The sequence below is a fragment of the Grus americana genome, chromosome 3 (genome assembly GCF_028858705.1).
Source record: "Grus americana isolate bGruAme1 chromosome 3, bGruAme1.mat, whole genome shotgun sequence".
Lineage (NCBI taxonomy): Eukaryota > Metazoa > Chordata > Aves > Gruiformes > Gruidae > Grus > Grus americana.
In genome coordinates, this window is record NC_072854.1 from 68,966,619 (window position 1) to 68,984,048 (window position 17,430).

Sequence of the window (17,430 nt, forward strand, 5' to 3'; positions counted from 1 at the left end):
CTAACAAATTATGGACTTATCAGTCAGAGGAGAAATAACATATGTGTGATGCTACAACCAACTGGATCTGTGCCTTTTAGCTTAGCTGATTCAAAAATAATTATACATTATTTTCCGCAACTAACCTTTTTTTCTGATTTGTAGGAGACTCTATTCTATTCTTTTACCAGATTTATTTTCATCTTGAAAACTACGGAAACATCCCCTGGAAAACCCCTATGTTAACATATTGCAGGTATCTACTCCCCACAAATTACCACTCTCCAATACAAATACAAGTCGACTAGAAATAAAGCTACTAGATCAAATCCTACAGCCTCTATTGCAGGAGCAAGCCTGTTGAAAACAACAGGAACAACTAGATAAGTGGACTTTGTAGGTTATGGCCCTTGTAAGAGGGCTGGTTATATAAAGGTAAGCATTAAATATGTTAAGACTACTCACAAATCCTCAAAAACAAGGCTGTAGCTAGCCAGAATTTATATTTTTTTTTACCTTGACGTAAGATTTCTCAGTGTCCATGAGTTCTTGGATGACTTTCCTCAATCTATCTGCATCAGAAAGGTGGCGAGCCAGTGGCCGTGGAGGTGGATCCTGGTTGTCCTTCTGTCCTTCCATACTGCTTGCCTGGACTTCTTGGAAGTTTCGGCACAATGCACTGATCTGTTCTGCGCTCTGTTAAATGAGAAGAAAAGGACAAGCGCTGATGTTTTAGAATACAAGCTGTACTACAATTATTTTTAAATTCCTCAAATGTTGCTCTTGTTCCAAATTCAGGGGCCAGAGCATGCCATTGATTCTTGCCAAATATGATATGATGCCAAATATCCTGATAGCTTTGAACAGCTTCAATTTATAGCAGATCCAGATCACAGCAGTAAAATGAAATGAAAATTTTCTAGTGATTTTCCAGTGCAAATTATTTTCAGTCTTCAGATACTAGCTCGTGGGATGTAAAAGAGAGCACTCAGATATATCATATACTTTTATTCTTATGACACTAGCATCACACCATTTTCCATCTCTCTCATTTTGCAGCACTCACTGCATCAATATAGAAAGAATTAGCAGATAAAGATCTTTTAAGCATCTAGAATAACTGTTTTATTTGTCATCTGCTACCTATATTCTGTTGTCTGTTTTTTTCTCAAACAATGAGACTTGAGGGTTCAGATTCCAATGTCCTGGGTTGTCAAAAGACGTTTAGATGCTTTCTCTCCAACGAGACAACTACGTATGAAGATATTTTGCTTTCAAAAATGGCAAATGGAAACCTAAATCTTTGAGATTCTTTACAAGAATGATAAAAATGAAAAAAACCCAGAAAATTTTCAAGCAAGGTAGGAATTGCAGATGGAACGACAACAGTTAATCTTATAAGCCGAAGATAGAAGAGAAAGAGGTTTTTCTGACACTATGAAATGGTTGTGTAGTTTGCTCATCGCTAATATCCAAGAGAAACTTTTGCAGGCAATAATCTTTAATGTTTAATTTGAAAGTTATTCCACTGTGCTCTTTCTTATATGACATTTTCCTGAAAGCTAGAATATCACTACCATTACTCAATTCTACCTTAACAGCTGTCGCTATCCACCTCTTTACACCACATGAAACAAACTATGCTTCTGTCTTTCGGACCCTCTCTAAGATACTTGCATATGCTGTGCCATATATATGTCTTCTATTTAGTGAATGCATTCAAATGAGAACTACGTCAATGCTGCCTTATTTCAAATGGAAGTCTTGTTTCAGTGATCTTGTTTCAGTGAAGAAATCAGGACATGAGTGCATTTCAGAACTGTCTTAATCTGTACTAATTTGTTCCACACGTGGAATAAAAGTGGTCAGTTTTGGGTCTCCTGATTCACCACTGATTATCTGTGTAGCTAAATTCACCAGCATACTAGGTCATCAAATGAGCAAATGCAAAAGTTGTTCTGAAACTGAACTGAGCCACGCAAAGCCTTCTGTAAGGTGGAGACTAAATTCACTAGCAATATTAAATCTCAACCATTCATGTGACAAAACATAAGTACTTCCCTCACACCTATATGACGGAAATGTTAAAATGTCAGATAGTTGCCATGTAGTCTATATTACTCTGTAGCTTCCCAGCCCTCAGTTTTGAAAAATGCCACCACTCAAAAAAGTTGTTACTTTCTTCATTAATATGTGCAGCCATCTTTCACCTGTATATCCATCCTGTATAATGACAGCTTGCAGGACTATGAAATTTAGATACATTTCATATTTACAACATTTATTAGGACCCAACAAAATGCAAGGTAAATTAATGGTGTTTGTTGGAATTACAGCTGCACACTGATGGAATACATTTAAAAATCAGTCACTCTGTAACACTAACATTAATTAATGTTTTGGAAATAAATCACAACTTAATTTAGGAAATGGGGAGAGGATGTATTTTAAAGTAACTTCTAAATAGCTGAATGCCAAAGTACTTGAATTTTGTTTTCTTCGTTTCTGATGTCAGAAAGTTTTGTATTTGTATCAGAATGACTCAGATTTTACGCTCTCTACAGCTCAAGGTGCTCGTGGGCAGCTTGATTTACATCAACCCGATGCCTGATCAAGGACACTAGATCAAGGATGAGACATTCTATTGAAAGTGATTCATAAACATCATCATCAGGCACAATTTTACAAGGAGGAGTTAGAAGTCCTCTACTCCTCCTCAACCGCCTTTGCACGGAGGGCAGGCAGACATTGGAAAACATGCTATGTTCTCAATCCCCTTCAGTTTTGGGACTAGAGCTGCATCTGCCACCAAGAACCACTGTATAAGAAAGCATATGGAAATAGATGATAGTCCTGAACAAATACTATTTGTAGTATTGCACCTAAGCTACAAGACTTTGGTGTAAGAAATTGTTCCACATAACTGGCCCAAGCCCAAGCCACAGGATTACCGTAAAGTCCCTCTTAGCCATACTGCCGCCAAGTAGTGACTTTTATAAGTTTTATTATGTTCCTGAACAGACAAGCACCTTGTGTTTGCAAGTCTGGCATGAAAAATATTGTCCTTGTCTTGCAGTGCTCCTTGTAGGCTCTGGTCCTTTCCCACAGCTTTGCTGCCCTCTGTTATTCCCTTTATGGGAGACTTTCAGACTATACAATATCCAGACCTGATTCTCACTCTTTGTGTCCACTGTGGTATTTACATTTGGGTCAAAGCAAGCATGAAATGGTACTCGATCACAGGACAGAAATATTTCATATTCACTCTTACATATTGCATGGACCATATAACATGTAGGAACACATTTTGCCAGTGAAATCACAAAGTGTACGTTAGGTTCTGGACCAAGAGCTTAGTATTCATGAGAAACTTCGTAACGAATAAATAGAGAGCACTAAAAGCTATTCTTGCTTCATCTTTCTTTCCAAAACTCCCTTACCACCCAGGTCAGGATCTCCATCTTCCCACACTGCTCTGGGTGCTACTTTCTGCCTCCCACACTAAACAATGTCCTGCTCTTTATTATTTTTGCTGCTTAAAATAGATCTTTTCTAGAAAGGCTCTAGTGACAACCCTTAAGAAATGTCTTTTCTATCTTTTACGTGGGGGCAGGAGAGGCCCAGCCTCTGCCCTGTTACTGACTGCAGCTGGGATTTCAAAGCCACCTGGGCATTCTGGATGTCAAAGCAGAGTTTGGCAGTCTAGTGCCCTTAAACCAAGCCATAACCCGGAATTAAGGTGACAACACCAAATTTGCTCCGACAATGACATTGCAACAGCTAACACAGGCAGATTTGACTCTCAGATATATCTGGTAAACTCCTCAAGCACACAACTGCTTTTATTTGCACAAGGCCAAGACTGTCTGCACTGAGCAAATGGTAAAATAATTATGCCAACCTTTATAGTGTGAAGCTCATCAGAATAAAACCATTTAAGTTGAAGAAAAGAAAAGCCCAGATGACTGACCGTGGACAAGGCTGCAAGGTAGCTGGGTGCAGAGAAAAGCTGAGGAGACCAGACAGTGGAAGCAACAAACTTTCTCCAAAATCCATCACTTGAGCTTATGTATGCACTTCCAGCAACATTTATAGGAGATTGCAAGCAGCTTCAGCTTACCTTTGGCGCTGAACAGCATACAGATGAGGCTAAAAATCCAAAAATTTAGACTAACAGTGCTAGATTTGAATGACAGAGTTGGGAAGGACAACTGGAGCTTATGAAGGGTTTATAGAAAAGAAACCCAAATACTTGCATTCCAGGGAGAATGAAGTTAAGCAGCACTGTACTGTTTTATTGGCCATTTTCACAGATTTTTCCAGCAAAGCTGTATAAACTCTTCCACAGACCTAGCAGTCAGGGGAAGCCCCATACTCTCTTGGCCTCTAAAAACTGAAGGATGTGCAGAAGCAGCCTTGAGAAACTTCTTTTTCATCCCTGCATGTTTGCAACTCATAGTTAGGTCCTACATCCTTTTGCAGGGAGTATTCCCTGTGAGTGAGGATTGCTCACAGTAACCTTAGAAGGGAAAGTTCCAGTCCACGTAAGTGCCAGCTTGACCCATAGCAGTCAACCACCACAGTGGTGCTGAGCTGGTCAGATGGAGATGAAGCACATCCCACTTCCAATAATAGTCCAGGTAAGAAATATTAGAGATTATTCCTTTAAACTGAACAAAAGGATACTCTTACAAGTAACCTCTTACAGATTTTCTTTGCTCCTTGCAGACAAGCATATCATCATTTGAGGCTGTGCTACCCCACCAGAGTTAAAAATCTCCATAAAATTAATCGGTGAGACAGCAGAAGACATTAATCAGCAGTGGTTAAGCATTAGCACAACAATTTCATGGCTACCCTGTGACTTTCTACTGAATGATACTGATTGAGCATAAATGCTGCACGAGGTCAATCAGTGTTACGGTGTCACTGCTCATTGCTGTTTATTTTACCTTCATTTATACACCTCATGTATTCCATCAGTCAATTGGGATTTGTTTGAAAAAGTGATGGAAAGGAATATTTTGAGTAGGCTTAGAAAAATCTACAGCCTAAGAAAGACCCCTTGGGAGGGTTAAAACCATGCATGTCCTCTGATGAGTTTTCAGATTCCCGTACCCTTGTGCAGGAGACTGACCACATCTACGGGGTGATCACCAGTCCTTTGAATTCCTTATCCGAAGAGGAAGCATGCTCAGGAAACATCCTGCAGAAACAGATTAGTCTTGTATGTTCTAAAAACGAACGGCCAGCAGCTCAGCTCTGTCTGATGTATATATTTCCAGGAAGACTGGATGCACCAGTCAGCAGAAGAAATACAATTACATGGGGTTTTGAGAAATGAACAACTGGCCAGAGATCTCTTTACATCCCTCACTCTGTGAAGAAGGAAAGCTTTTGGAGATGTCCATCACTTTTCCTTTGTGTTAGAAGAACGAAGGCAGCCCTAACAGCCGTCAGTTTTTTGTGAGTCCACCACTCTACAGACTTCTCTGTCATCCTCAGACTGGGAAGCACATTGTAACCAAGCAATGTAAAAGCCTATAAAGTTGCAGGCTTTAGCTTCCTGAAAGACCACTAAAAAAAGTTGCCTTCTGTTACGCACCAATACAGTATGTGCGCTCCTCTAAATTGTTTATTAAGACTGAAAAATGTCAGCAGAGTTTTACTGAAAAATGCCTTGTAGGATTTTCATCACAGGTATCTGGGCAAGACTGCCTCTCCGCTTCAGGCAACAGAAGCTAAAACAAAGTAGTAGCCTCAGTCATCACTTCTGGTCCTTCTCCTTTTTTTTTTTTTTCCCCCAACTTCAAGGCCATTTAGAACATGAAACTGTTCCTGACTGACACTGCTGAAATTTTAGGGGCCTGTTTGGTTTTGCTGTGTCTCTTGCATGCATTTTAATAAAAATGTTTAAAACGTTGCTAAAGGAAAGATATTGTTTTTTAAAGTGCCCACTCAGATCCTTCGGAGCAATAAGCAAAGCATAATTAAAATTATGATTTAAGGAGGGTGAAGCAACACCTCTACGCTGCACTTTGAAAAGCTGCCCTACCAGACACTACGAGACCAGACAACAGGGGAGGAGTTAAGGATAAACTTCTGTCTTTGAGTCCAAATTTCCCAATTTCAGGGACATTTACATTAGCAAAGTCAGTCTGTTCCAGTAACGCAAGTAGGTGTCACCACCCTTATTTAGAAATCACAAGTACAGTAAGAAGAAGGGTTGATGACCTAGTAACTCCTTCTTGACAGCACAGGTCAAGGCCTGAAATAAGTCTGAACACATGGCTGTGTAAAACAGCTAAGATGCAACTCACCTGACACGGTGCCTGAGCTATTCATATGAATTGCATGGTGGCAAACCTTCCCTCTCCTAGCTGCCACGCAGAGATGCCCATCTTTCTCCCTGGGTGTAGAGGAAGAACCGCTGGTGACTTGGGTACCTGGCTGAAACGCCAGTTATAAAACAAGTCACGCAGCAGGGATCTGGGCCCAAGAGCTTGCGTCGACCAGGTCCCGAGGACCAGCAGCTCCCACTGAGTTCAGAGCTGCTGTGCTCAGCATCTTTAAAATCAAAATCATCTGACCCAATGCATACCAAAATCAAAGGCAAAACAGAAATCATTTCCATCATGGAAGGTGAAATCCTGACCATACTAAATGTAAAGATGAGAGCATCAGGCAAACAAAGAGAGAGGAACCCTTAACAGCCCAGGTCACAAAAAGGAGACTCTTGTCAGGTAATATAAAAGCACACAATGCAAATTTTCCCAAACCCTGACCTTGTGAAAATATTGTCATTCTCTCCTTCCCCGTGTCCTTATCCTGATGTTGTCAATCTGGAATGCGCAAGTGTTTTTCTACCACCTGTGTAATAAATTTACAGCCGCCTTATATTCCCCCAGCAGTACCTTGATTGTGTACCCTTTTTCCTCCTTTTTCCCCCAATCCTAAATTATTAGTCAAAACCCAAAGAAATAGTTAAAACATTCATGCTGCAGTTATTTCCAAATTTCCCTGAAGAATCTTGTTTTAACATCCCACTTCTTGTCAAAATCTGGATCATGACTTAGTCCTTTCTCTGACAGATGCAAGAAATAACTATTTGCTTGAGCCCAGCAGCAAACAGTGCAGGCAACCAACCCACCCTTCCCTCCCCCAAACTTCAAAAAGCCCAAACCTTTTCCCATGCACCGTACTGGTATAGACTCACCCACCGACCACGTTACCAAAATCCATTATTTGATTATTAATGCTGGGATAGTCGCTATTTATCAAGCGCAGACAGCTTGGCACGCTTGTGCTCACCTACCTTACCCTAATTAAGCAGCACCCCCCAGCTTAACCCACGCCGCTGCAGAACTCACCACAGAAAACATCCTGTGCAGGGAGCCGTACGCTGCTGCTGCCTGCTGCTGGGTTTTGCGAGCCAACGCTAAACTCTTAGCTCTGGTTTTACTCCTCCTGAAGGCGGGCATAGTGGCTTGCGAACACAAACTTTGCCAAAGGAAAAGGCCCCTCGGAAGGAAGCCACGGACGTTGCGATCTCCCACGGACGCACCTTCTCTCTGAGCTCAGCTGCACAAGTTTCTCTTTTGTGCTGATTAACAAAAATTGGAGACGCTGTCAACATCCCCGTGTAACGGGGCTAAGCAGCGTACGAGAGCACAGACAGACCTGCTATGTCTCCCTCTGTTACTACGAAAGCAAGGAAAACATGCCAGATGACAAGGGTTTTTTTATGAATAGCTGGATGTAGTGAATGCAGGAGAAAGTGCAGTTATGGCAAGGGACGGTGGGTTTTATCTCCCCAGAAATGTACCTGCCTCTGTGCCCGTGAAATTTACTGCATCAACAAAACATCAGGTGCTTGGAGAAAATTAGCCAAATACCTAAAAATATCTAGAGGGTGCTGACTGCCCTGAAGGTCAGCATGAATTATCAATGGTACTGATGCTCTGTCAAGGGTATATGCCGCTAAATGGTGTGGCATACAAATGCTCTTACAATGACAAAACGAAGAACAAATAGGCAGCTCTCTGGATGGTTTCTTTACATAATTGTGCTTGTCCTTTGTTTGAACTTTTTAGTTGCAATTACATCAATAAAAAGAAATTTAAACTGTGCTCAGTAATAAATTCAGGCTTGAAAGTAAAAGTTCCCATGTTGATATATTTACACAAAACCAATCAGGTCCTCATTTAGATTATTCTAAAAACAATGTAACTTTAAATAAAACATTATAGGACATGACACCACTGAGCTGAAGAGTTACAAGACTGACAAGCAATTCATTAATAAAATGAGCACTATACCAGTGGCATAATAAAACAGAGTAACTCCCATGTTCCCTCTGTCTCAGCACTGTTAGAGTGCAATGATGTCACGCTATAAGGTTTCATTCAACACGGCCCTTGCCACCGCCTATTGCTCCCTAGCAAACCCTTTTCTTTAACCCAGATGATGCACCAAGCCTTGGTATCTATATCCTTGGTTATGAGTGTGCTGCTTCAGAGGTTTCAATGATATTCACCTTCATACAAGCAAGGGAATAACGCAGCCCTTTCCTTTAATTACTGCAATTAAATTTACATCCATCTCCTTCCAAATCATTAGCGTAACTTGACAGCTTGGCATTCGCCAAACCACAATGCTCAGGGGCCGCCTATCAGAAGAACAAGGACGCCGGGGCCCTGAAACCACATGCTGCTGATACGGCTCGCAGAACGCAACGCAGCAGTAGGAACCTCTTGTTTAGCTGATGGACTATGCCCTTTCTTTTGGAGACAGATATCGGATTCACTGGGCGAGAAGACTATATAACAGAAAACTGAGGGAACGGTCTTGAAGGAGCGAGAGGTTTTGCCTGCTCCCTAACGTTTCGTTTTTCAATGGACACACAGCCTGGTTTAAAAAATCCAATCATATGGACTACTGTGGAGCATGTACAAGGCTACTTTTCTTATCCACTGTTAGCGCTTGCCTCTGCAGTAGTCCACAGACCCTAGGGATCCACAGAGCAAGTCTGAAAAGGGAAAAAAATAAAATTGCCAGTCTGTGGAAATTAAATGTTTACAGTACTGCATATGGCATTGAGAAAAACCACACAGGTCAGGTCACCAGATCCACATTTATTAAGAGTATAACTATGCTTTCGGGAAAGGTACTGTTTCTATCAGCATTAGTTGTGGCAATTTCAAGCTCTGGTTTTGTAACAGATATGTGTTAAAACACGTCTCATCCACTGGAACCGGACGGGGGGCGGGGGGGGGGAAAGGCTGCTAAATTTCAGGTCCAAGCAATATCGTCAATCTTGATGAAAAACAATGACAGGCCTTTTTAATTCCATATTAGGAAGTTATTCTTCCCCAGATTTGCTAATTAAACCTGAGTTATTAGCTAGCCATATGCCAGCTAAAAGATGTTACCAATTACCAGCTTTTTTTAAAATGTGTATTCATTAGGAAAAAACCCCCACTATGTTTTAGTAATACTTCCAACTCCTATTGAGGGACTTGGATAAATCAAAAAAAGTGGAAAACACAAACTAAAATATACCAAACAAATGAAAGCATTTTCTTTAGCCTTTCTTCTTCTGTAGAAGCACACCACAAACACTGAAGCCCTCTTCAAGAATATGTCTCCTGTGTAAAATTTACATATAAAATAATCAATCACCTTGAAATACTTTTAAGATGACTGAAAAAACGACATAGCCTTGTTGTTTGTTCCTGTGTGCTTTGAGTAACACGCATTCCCCTTTACAGACATCTGCTTTTCATCTTTCCATTTTAGTGGCACCAGGCTTGATAGTTACCATAACAGTAACATCCTTCATAATACAGGCTTCCCTCTATTGTCCCGATATGTCTAGGTGCGCTTATCTGCACCGAGTTCACTTCCCATCCTGCTTTTGCCCTTAATGCATGAAGGTAAAAGGTTAATTTTACTCTGTCTGTATATACTTTGAATGAAAGGAAACAGCAGCTTGCCTCCGGGACAATTCTGAGCACTTCTGGGCTACTTTATAACATCAGTCTGGACCACCAGTGAAGCAGAAGCATAATTTGTATACACCACATGTATTTTCTAGATATTTTAGTGTGTGTATATATATGTATATATATGCATATGCATGTATACACACACACTATATACATAAAAAATATACAATATGTATGTACATTCCCTGGACTAAAGAGGAGCTCTGTGATATTAGTGGTCCCTAAGCATTACAAGCTCATGCTTAATTCAGCTGGTCTCCAGATCTCTACAGTGAACTAGAGATACTCTGGTTTTACTTATAAATGTGGGTGGATGATTTTTCTGAATATTTTTCTATCGTGATTACACTAATGACATGTTTTTAAATGTCTTCAAAATGTATTTTCAAAGCATAATTGATCACAGTGAAGACATTTGCTTTAATTCCAGTGCTAAAAAAATTAGTTAACATTCCAAATGTTTAAAATGAATTCCTGGTAATTTTTTAATTTCAAGCATCTTAAATACTGTTTGTAAAATTCTCACCCAAAGTGTTTTGTGCTGAATGCAAAAACTTTTCTCAAGTGCTGAATTAGAAACTATGGCAACCACTGAGCCATTATCTTTGCGCTTGCATTCATCTTTCACAATATATTTTTGCACTGTGCCTTCTTTAGAGGCAGAGAGGGCGACCCTTATCTCTTCTTGTTAGTAGCAGGCATATTGTGTTCCAAATGTTAAAAGATGTGATAATCCCCCTGTAAAGACAGATGCAGACCCCACCCCACCCCCCCAAATTCCACATCAACCTCTCCCCTGGTTTCAGTGGGGGTTTGTTTAGGCACTACAGAAGGATTCCGCTGTCTCAGAAGGAAATAATCACCTCATGAGTGAAGGTCTACGGCTGCCTGCAGTGTAGGAACGGGTAGAGACAGAGTGCTGTGGACAACAGGCAATGGAACACAGAAATCTGTTGGAACTTCCCTACACATCTGACTCAACTGATCCTAAATTTTTTAATTCTCCTCCCTCTTCCTTCCTTTCAGGTATCTTTTTGTTACCTTTCATTTTGCAAAATCTGCCACAGGTAGCAGATTTTTTCATTTTGGGCATTTCAAAGTCTACCTTTGGACTTACACGTTCCTGACAGCACAGAATAGGAATCAAAGCCTCATTGAAGTGTATGAGGGTACCCAGGATGCAGTATTTGTCCGAAAGCCTGTATTGCAACTTTGTGTGACTTTGAAGTGACTTTGTGTCCTGTGGGCAACTGCTGGGCACATCACATACCTCGGCATTTACTAAAATTGTGCTTAAATGTTTCTGCATCGCAAGGAAAAAACGGGTGTTACTGTCAGCACTGTAACTGAACAGTATCTCGGTCTTAAAAAAAAAAAAAAAGCACAAAATAATCTACAGCTGGCAGAGAAGTCACCCAGTTCCCTGGGCCTGTCAGAAGTGTGATTAGATATCTCTGCCTTTAATTTCAAAGTGAAATGCTGCCGTCATATCCTGCACTGCAGGGGACTGGGGTTGCCTTTGGAGGTCCAGGGTGGTGGACTCCAATGCGACTTCCTGCCCTTCATTAGTAAAATCACAAGCGTCTCCAGAGACACTGCTAACCATATCCTGTTGCAATGAACCAGGACTGTTGTCATATGTTTCTCTTCTCACCTGCAGGTAAGCCTCGTGGGTTTTTCCCAGATGACTACAAAGACAAGCTGTATTGTAAGTCATCTTCCATTGGCTGCTTTCATTTGCAAGCATCAACACAACACAATTTCTTTTCCTGATCAAAACCATCTGCACTTTTTACATGGACAACTGTCGCAGTACTTTTGAGAGGATGTTTCCTTCCATCAGAGGAAGGACAACAAATGCCACCTCCCCCCCAAACCCCAGTGACCCAATGTAACAGCACAAACCAGAGCAACACGAGTTCACACTTCTGCATGCAAGAACTGCACAGTCTCCCCTTGTTCTTGTTCCTTGCTCTTCTTGTGACTCCCCACCAGTAACTACACACACAGGTCTTGTCATGGTTTAACCCCAGCCAGCAACTAAGCCTCATGCAGCTCACTCCCCTGGTGCGATGGGGGAGAGAATTGGAAGAGTAAAAGTGAAAAAACTCGTGGTTGAGATACAGTTTAACAGGTAAAGCAAAAGCCCCATGCACAAGCAAAGCAAAGCAAGGAATTCATTCCCCACTTCCCACAGGCAGGCAGGTGTTCAGACATCTCCAGGAAAGCAGGGCTCCATCACACGTAACGGTGACTTGGGAAGACAAACGCCATCACTCCAAAAGTCTCCCCCCTCACCATTTTTCCCCAGCTTTATATGCTGAGCATGACATCATATGTTATGGAATATCCCTTTGGTCAGCTGGGGTCAGCTGTCCCAGCTGTGTCCCCTCCCAACTCCTTGTGCACCCCCAACCCACTTGCTGGTGGGGTGGGGTGAGAAGCAGCAAAGGCCTTGGCTCTGTGTGAGCACTGCTCAGCAGTAACGAAAGCATCCCTGTGTTATCAACACTGTTTTCAGCACAAATCAAAACCACAGCCCCATACTAGCTACTGTGAAGAAAATTAACTCTATCCCAGCTGAAACCAGGACAGGTCTCCATCTAGAACTCAATCTCATGTTGTTAAAACCTAAAGTTGCAGGTTCATTCTACATATAGCACTTTTCACACTTTAAGCTTTATGGTTTCAAGGCTCCTCACTATGTTAGCCAAGACAGGCAACTGTTGTATTTGAATTTTGGGCCATCCATTGGGTGGCTCTGCTGCATTTAAAGAACTGCAGGATCAATGCAACAAAGTGAAATCCAGGACTGGGGTCAGAGGCAAGCACTCACTGGCAGGTTTACAGCAGACCACACGTAACCTATAGTCTATAAGCTTTGGTGCCTTCTCTGAGGGATGGCATAAAATACTGAAACCTAAATTAATTAGCAAAACTCTTACAGACTTCTAACAGGCTACAATTTCCCTGATACCCTTCTCAAAAGGTGCATGATGACAGCAGGGCTCCAGCCACGGCTCCACACTGCTGGAGCCAGCAACTCTGGTTGGGCTCACCACAGACTGGGCTGTCTGCAAGGGAAGCACAATTAATAGCAGAGCTCCCCACAGGCTTCCGTCGTACTTTTGATGCAGAACTGTCCCCTCCAGGCAGAACTGAATCAAAGAAAACCACTGCTGAGGAACATGCTATTTTCCCACGTTAGCTCTTAGACTCCCTAAATGCATCTCACATCTGGAAGGAAATGACACTTGGATTGCAGAGAAGTACACATGATTTTGAGAGTACTACGTTGTTAATCCCTTTCCTACAAGGAACAGAAAAAAAGGATGTTAATTGCAGACTACTCCCCAAGCTTTTGGATCTCATCAACTGCTAAAGAGAAGTTTCCACAATTAAAATAAAGGAAAGATCCTTAATGTCCTATGGATGCTGAGTAAACCTTCAGGCAGGCAGCTCTCCTGCAATTAATGACATGCTGTGCAAGTGGGAACTGCCTGGGCAATGCAAAGTAGAGCTAAGGAGAAGCTATCACCAGGAACATCGTTTAACTGGAATTACCTCCATGCAAGAAATAGGTTTGGGGCCATAGGGGCATACCAGTATTTTTTTCTTCCTCTTATTTTACTTTTCCCAGAGGAACCTCTGTTGAGCTTCTAGTCATTTCTGCTCGGCTTTCTTTCAACATCGCTCAACAATTGGCATTTATTTGATTAGTGATAACATTCGTCTTCCAAGATTTTTTATTTTTACAGTCTTTGCTTAAGAAAATTACTCCACACGTACTTTTTTTCCCCCCTCAGATTTCCCAGTTTTACTTCAATGTTAATGTTTCTTTGGGGATGTTTTGGGGGTAGGGGTCACTAACTGACTAGCAAGAAAGGATGTCAACTATACCAACAGGCGAGAAATACGGCTCTGAAATCTATCAGACACATGTTAACATACATACATCTACTGCCACACCATCCTAAACGTAATCAAAACACAATTTGTACCTGTCAGTCTTTATGTTTTATGCACGATAGCATTGCAAATCTTCCTTCTAATTCAGTATATTTTGGTAAATTTTTAACTTTCTTACTGAAAAGTCAGACTAGGAAACTGTTTAACTTTGGTGGGGAAGAATAAACATTTCTTGACATTTACCCACTGAAAGACAATCATCCACTGCTTATATACACACGTTCAGAGTGATAACCCCTATCTCATCTCTAAGAGTGAATGAGTGTCATCACCAGATCAAAACAAATAAATGAACCACCACACTGAATATATAGGATTACTTTTACTGACAGCACCAATAGAAGGCTGTTGGGTGTGTTTTGAATAATGGTGCCCTGAACTATCCCACAGCACATATGCTACAAATCACATGCTTGTACAATGTTTTCTAGGTAACAAATCAGAGGAATACATCATTCATGGCATCCACTTGCTTTCTTCTGGAAGATAAAATGCCATTCAAATAATCCATAAAGATTGAACAATTGTATTAATTTTCTGCTGAGATTGGACTATATGAGTAATGATTACTAACTGCTTTCACCTCTACTATTCCATGGCACCTGTCGCAGCTGCCCCCTTTCTTTCCCCAAAATCAAACCACACTTTTTTTCTTTAACAATTGAGCATCCAGACAGACTAGCGATGGGATACACATTCATTCATTCATTCAGGTTTGAACCTAGACCTGAATATAATATTGTACCTCGGGATTTTTACCCTTAAATTACTCTATCTGCATGAGAAGTTGATGGCTTTAGTGCTACTTCTAATGAAGGGGTTTCAAACTCAGTTTTAGACAGTTTGAAGATAAAATAATTAATTTCTTCAACTTAGGAAAACCATCCCTCCAGTATACATCTATGCTGTATATACAAGAGGCCAAAACCAGAAATGCACAATACTCACTGATTTTTGTTACGGAAATAGCCGTGTGAAATCAGCTCATAGGTAACACAAGAATTTCCATTTTGAAATCATGATGCATGTATTTTGCATCTGTTGAAAGCACTGTTTTGGGAAGCTTGCTGGGGTACTTGGATGATGCAGAAGTGGGAAGATGGGTTTGCTTTCTGACCCAGCCTCAGTCTCTGCATTCACACCACTTGGGCACCATCTGACATGCAAACTGGCTGCTCAATTGCACATATACTTTACATACATATACATATACAACCCCATCTGGGTTGGAAGAAAAACCTCAACAGTTATCCAAGTTAGGCATGTTTGCACATTGGCTCCTTGAGCACGAGAAGTGGGACTGTATGCAGGGAGACAAAAACCCCAGATTTCTCCCCATGGTCCCAGACATGCAGACGGAAACATCTACTTCTCACTGCACTTGCAAAAGCTCCTCTCTGGCAGATGGAGGACTGTTCACAACTGGCATCATGGTAACAGAACACACAAGCCCCAGAAGCACTGGAAGGCTGATTTGACATTACATAGGAAACTCCAGCATTCAAAAGCAGACTTCTGAAATGCACAAGTACATATTTTTTCTACTTTCTTCCCCCCCCCCCGTATCTTTAAATATGGACATTTCAAGTAGGGCCATTATGCTGACCTGCATCTCACCCCTATAAAAAGCTGAAAGCACTGATGAAAATGCTCCATCCTGCTGGAGATGCAGATTTGTGTTTGCCAAAGGTGCCACGTGCTCTGCTGACCAGACTTCTTGTGAGTTCTTCATTTCCTCACCAGGCGGAGGGAAAGTGAACGCAGTTGTCAAACAGGAGCAGAGGAGGATTGGATTGGATTGAGCTAATCTGAAGCAGCCCATGCTAGGGAAAGGTGTTCAGGAATTTTAACCATTATTTCTGTTCATTGCATTAGGAATAGTATTCCCAAGAAAAGAAGTTAGTTTTCTCCCTCTGCAGTGCGTAGTATTTTTGTTTATTTTTTATGAAGAGGTGATAGGGATAGACTTGTCCTCATATACACGTACTGAGGTATGATCAATAACCCATTCTGAGAGCAGATTGACTATTTTAAGAGTCAACAGCAAAGCAAAACCAATTTCTGTAAGTCTCCATACCCAACTTATTCCCAGAATCAATTTACTTCATTGTTTAAAAGAAATTTAGCACCGCTTCCAAAGCATTACAAAAGCAAACCAGTTGGCCATTCTTTAGAAAGCAAATTCTTGTTAACATGCGAAGTTTCTCATCACACTAGCTTCCGTTTCTGCATCTGCAATGTTAATTTTTGAAGATGCCAGCACAAAACCATTCTGTATTCATTGACTATTTTTACTGTGATTACAAAGCATCACACTAGCTATTTTTACTGGGTTTCTTAAGTTTCTTAAAGAACTCTAAGATACAGCTGAGAATATAATGAAGTTATGTGAAATATTTACACAGAGTTTATTCTAAGTTTTTTTTCTTATGATGTGTAAAATATTTAAAGTGAAAATACATCTTTCCCCTCTCACACATGCATTTATATGAAGTTTCTTCTTTACTTCTGTTAAAATTTAATATGATTTCGGAAATACTTACCTCTGATGATACTCAAAAGATTCAGAGCAACCAAAAGTCAGATCACAGCAGTCTTACAAGAGACCTTAGAATAGTAGTTACTCATAAGGTAAAATTTCATCTTTTAGTGATGTTTGTCTTCCATAAAAGGATATTTTTAATATATCAAAAATACAAAGTAAAAATAAGCAAATTAGTAACAGACTACTGAACTTCATCTTAGAAAAAACCATGGGCTAGAGAAAACATTTCTAACCAATACAGTTTGCAATACAATTAGAAATCATGAGTAGCTAAAGGAAAAGTTGCATTTTTTATTTATTCAGCTTTGTGCTACTTTGATGTACAGAGAGCTTGATTCTTGGCAACTGTCAACACACCAGAATTTAACTGAGCACCAGGAGTACAGACAATTAGTTCTCAAAATGATTAAACACAACTAAACCTAATTGCACTGACAGGCATACTCAATTCCCAGATTTTCTGAGGTCCTCTATTCTTCTGTCAACAGTACGCCTACATACTCCAGAACCAACAACTGCAAGGACAACATGCCGCTGCCACATGAACAGTATTTTAACAGAGTTTGAAAATGTACTGCAGCAGAATGTGTTAGAAGTATAACATCTATACTTGATAAATAAAATAGAAAATAAAGTTAAAGGTATTAAAGGTATAAATGGGGCAACCCAGAGAATACAGAGCTGACAAAACTAATGAGCATCTGGAATGGATGGTTCTTGATGTCCATGTGTTTTTAATAATATTTTATAACTTAAGGAACAGCTTCTGTTTCTGGAATGAAATAATCCTCTATTGCCCTTCTAATTGATTTGTTAGCTCTCAGATCAAAGACAAACATGCAACTATTCTAAATTCATTCATTTCTTGGACTACAAAACATGACTGACTGACTGAACGCATGTTTGAATGTAGTACACATGCAACAAAAG

The 17,430-nt window shown here is 40.6% G+C and overlaps 1 protein-coding gene across 4 annotated transcripts in view; it reads right to left on the reverse strand.

Annotated features, from left to right (window-relative positions):
• TIAM2 (TIAM Rac1 associated GEF 2) overlaps positions 1-17,430 on the reverse strand; it is a 91,219-nt gene that overhangs the window by 12,771 nt on the left and 61,018 nt on the right. For all 4 annotated transcript variants that reach the window (XM_054821531.1, XM_054821530.1, XM_054821532.1 and 1 more), the window contains one exon: positions 496-675. In XM_054821531.1, coding sequence (XP_054677506.1) covers positions 496-675 — 180 coding nt within the window. The remainder of the gene's footprint in view (positions 1-495; positions 676-17,430) is intronic.